General features: G+C 45.4%; 1 protein-coding gene across 2 annotated transcripts; it reads right to left on the bottom strand.

The window, feature by feature from the left end:
- Positions 1 to 12: 12 nt before the first annotated feature.
- Positions 13 to 3,466, bottom strand: EOMES (eomesodermin). 2 transcript variants are annotated; one of them, XM_008933508.3, is made up of 5 exons: positions 3,316 to 3,466; positions 2,912 to 3,033; positions 2,347 to 2,505; positions 2,196 to 2,257; positions 13 to 1,566 (listed from the first exon to the last, which is right to left on the bottom strand). In XM_008933508.3, the coding sequence occupies exons 1-5, from the start codon at positions 3,464 to 3,466 to the stop codon at positions 831 to 833; spliced, it is 1,230 nt and encodes a 409-aa protein (XP_008931756.1). In that variant the 3' UTR covers positions 13 to 830. The 2 variants fall into 2 exon arrangements, with proteins under 2 accessions (XP_008931756.1, XP_017930712.1); XM_018075223.1 differs by having other exon boundaries at positions 586 to 1,509.
- Positions 3,467 to 3,681: the final 215 nt, after the last annotated feature.

Here is a 3,681-nt window from a genome sequence, read left to right as displayed (position 1 = left end):
CACAATCCAAAAAAAAAAAAAAAAGCCTTTTGAACTTCAAAATACCACCAGATGTCCTTCCAACTGAACAGCTATAAGGTCAACTATTTATACATTATTCCACAATATTCTACAGTGTACCTAGACAAAACACAACTGTACACTTTGTTTTTGGCCACCTCAATAAAGGTTAGGCTTTTGGGATGGAGGTTTTTTTTTTTTAATGCAAGTTCTAAGCTAAAAGAGTCAGATTTGGTCATTGTAACCCCATCATCGGCAACAAGACCTTCAAGTCAAAATCCTGCCTGGCAAGCAGGCTTTATTTTGGCCATCTTCTGCCAAAGAAACTCTTAGCTGAACAAGCCAACTCAGCCAACTGTGTTGCAGATAAGGTTGAAGAAACCAATGCAGTCCAAAGCAGAACATAGCATTTGTGCAGCTCCCGACAACCCAGCCCCCCTTTTATCAGAGGGTCAAGCAGGGAAGAAAATTAAATTTGGGATCCTATCCCCCTATTTCCTTGCTCAGGAGTGCATAGATTTGATCAGGTCTCTGGCTGAGCCAAGCCAAACTGTACACTTTAGTGTCTCCAATAAATAAGCCACGTTGTTAAGATCTAGGGTCCTTGTTACAGCTTCTGCATGTGGTTCCTTCTAAAGGAGGGGATGAATTCTCCCATGGTTTGCTCTTTCCCTACTTTGTTACCTGCAACAGTGAAAAAGCTTTGGCACCTTCTTTAGAATTGCACACAACAGTTAAAGGTGGAAGGCAGGAGTCTTTTTGGCAATTGTAATGCAAAAAAACCCAAGGCCACCCTGGAAAAAATTAGCCAATTGGAATAAAAGGACATTTTAAGAACTACTATAGAAAGCATAGTAGCCCATGCCTTTTGAAGTGTCTTTGCTATAGTCCTCAGCATTAATGTCCTCACATTTCATCGTTGGGGAATTTTCATTGCTGGAAGTGCTAGGGGAAAGCCGTCTTCTCTTACAAGCACCTGTGTAGACCCCAGAATCATTTGAATCTAAAGACTTTATGGAGGGTGGAGTCTCTATCCAGGATGAGCCAATTTCTTCTTTCACCTTCTCCTTGGAAAGCTGATCTTCAGAGAATCCTGGAGGACTTGTTCTTGAGGTCCAAGGTAATCCTGTTGTCATTTTTCGCTGGTAAGAGCTCCTGCTCCCCCAGCCTGCCATGGATGGAAATGTCGGGTCTGGGTAGTATCCCAGTGCATGGGATGTCTGAAGGGGGAGGGATTTAATGCCATAAGGGAGCAAGGTGCTATGAGAATACTCTGTCTCATAGGAGTTCATGTCCAGTTTGTTGGCACTGGGCTGCTGTACAGGCGTCACAAACCACCGCTGAGGAGGGCTGGCCACCTCCTCATTCTGCTGCGGGGACAGCAACCCATTCGTCTGAGGAACGGTTCTCTCACCGTTGTAAAACCTGGCTGGGGGCAGGTTGTTGACAAACTGTTCTTGGAAGAACGGCTGCATACTGTATCGGGTGCCAGGGACAATCTGGTGGGATCTAGGAGAGTCCGTGGGAGATGGAGTTAATCTGTCATTTTCTGAAGCTGTGTACATGCTACAACATAAAAGAGAAATACCAAGTGTTTTTCTTAACAGTTCCAGTATGATAGTAAGACTACATAAAAACACAAACAGGAAGAAACTCGAGTTATTTCTTAATTAGAATCATAAATATAATTGGATGGCTGTTTATTTTTATCTGATTTAGGAGGATTTTTTCCCCTAGACTAGTATAAGATTTCTGGTATTACTGCTATAAATACACTGTTCTCCACCATCCGACCCATTTTAGATGAGCTGCATGCAGCAGCCATACTTGTATATATACACACAGCTCCAATTTTCCAAAGGGCATTTGAAGCTGTAAAAGTGACCATTAGGCAAGTCTTTTGCTAATAACTTGAAAGATGCTGCCTACTCTTGGAGACACTCAGTACACTCTACTGCCAAATCTGCAGGCCAGCACAAATTTACTACCAAAATTCAGAAGCCTGCTGAAAGACAGGTAATCAAGACAATACACTATTTAAACAGCCATTTTAATGTTAGCAAAACTGCCAGAAGTATTGCTGCTTCTGAATAACTTTATTAGTGTATAAAGAAAATCTTTTGCACAGACATTTCAGGCCAGAATCATGCTTCCTAGATAGAAACAACTGCAAAAGAACACAGAAGTGTACTTACGAGTCATAGTTGTCTCTGAAGCCTTTTGCAAAAGGGTTATGGTCAATTTTGAGCTGTGTAATCTAAAAATGAAAGCAGAATATAGTAAATGAGACTCTGAACCCACAAGGCAATTTTATTCTCAATTGTAATTTTATACATCTGTGCTTACATCAGTGTTTTGATATGCTGTAACTGCTATGAACTGTGTTTCAGGGAAAACAAATGTTTGAGTCTTTGAGGAATCATTCAGATCTTCAACACCATCTTCAGTCACCTCCACAATGTGAAGCCGGGGCTGATACTTGTGTAGAGACTGAAGTACTATCATCTAAAAGAAACCATGAAAGAGACAAAAACTTTAAAACAATTGCATCTAACGTTAAAAGGTTTCTTTTACAGCATGACATTTTCTTCCTGTAAGTTGTATAGAACATTTTAACTGTTATCAGGAGATGTTTCATAGCTAATAGCCCTGTTTCAATAAGAGCCATCTGCTACACTCCCACTTTTTAAACAACTCCGGGGATAAATACACCAGCTAAAACAAAAACAATTCACACATTTTTAACTCCATTCATACAGAGAGGTAAACAAGATCTATGACCCAGTTCAAGAAGGGGACAAGTCACAGTCACAGTGATCTAGCAGCTCGATGAAACGGTGTAAAGGCCTGAAATCCCAGGGCTCCCCTGCTGACCCACCAAGAGCCCCTCAAGCCTGCCTCCCCTCCATACCTGCGCATTGTTGTTGTTAGCACCTTTATTGTTCGTCAGCTTCAACTTCCCGAAAGAAATCTCCTGCCTCATCCAGTGAGCCCCGGTGTTGGGCGACTCGGGGTGAACGTAGACCTTGTTGCCTGGGGAAGACAAGTCAATGAAAGGCCGGCCGAGCATGGGGCTTTGTTCTGGCCCCCCCCCCGCCGCGCAGCACCTCGGCTCCACGATGGCCCCTCTCCCACACAGCCTCGCACACTGAGGCGTGAAAAAAGGCCGCAAAACGCCTTTATAAGTGTAGCTTGTCCCTCACCAAAATGCCGTGTGTCGGGAAGACCCTGCAAAAGGGGGAGAAGCGGGAACCCTTTCTGGGAAACCGACCCACAGGGAAAGGCGGCGAGGAGACCCCGAGAACCCGCACCTACCTTGCATGTTGTTGTCGGCTTTGCCGCAGGTCACCCACTTGCCTCCCTGGAAACGCCAGTGGTTGGGGTCCGCCAAGACCACCTCCACGAAAACGTTGTAGTGGGCCGTGGGGTTGAGGCCAGTGATGTTGAAGCTCAGGAAGGGAAACATCCTCCTAGAAAGAGGGAGGAAAACCACACGGCATGCTGAGGTGGGCCGGGGAAGGGGGCGCGGGCTCCGACGGATGCTGCAGGCGGCCGCAGGGTGCCCCGTCCGTCACGGCACCGAGGAGACCAAGGAAGCAAGCGGCGAGCCCCAATCAACCCCCGCCCCATCTCCCGACTGCCTTGCGTGGGGAAAATAAGAGAGTTGGTTCTCAAGGAAAG

The sequence above is a fragment of the Manacus vitellinus genome, unplaced genomic scaffold (assembly GCF_001715985.3).
Source record: "Manacus vitellinus isolate BGI_N305 unplaced genomic scaffold, ASM171598v3 scaffold_3_pilon, whole genome shotgun sequence".
Lineage (NCBI taxonomy): Eukaryota > Metazoa > Chordata > Aves > Passeriformes > Pipridae > Manacus > Manacus vitellinus.
This window is presented reverse-complemented; position numbering and strand designations above follow the sequence as displayed.

Coding starts and splice junctions, on each gene's coding strand:
- EOMES (XM_008933508.3), bottom strand. CDS start 3,466: ATGTTTCCCTTCCTGAGCTTCAACATCACTGGCCTCAACCCCACGGCC. Junction 3,034..3,315: donor AGCCGACAACAACATGCAAG/GTAGGTGCGGGT, acceptor TGTCTTCCCCAG/GCAACAAGGTCTACGTTCAC. Junction 2,258..2,346: donor CAGCATATCAAAACACTGAT/GTAAGCACAGAT, acceptor TTTCATTTTTAG/ATTACACAGCTCAAAATTGA.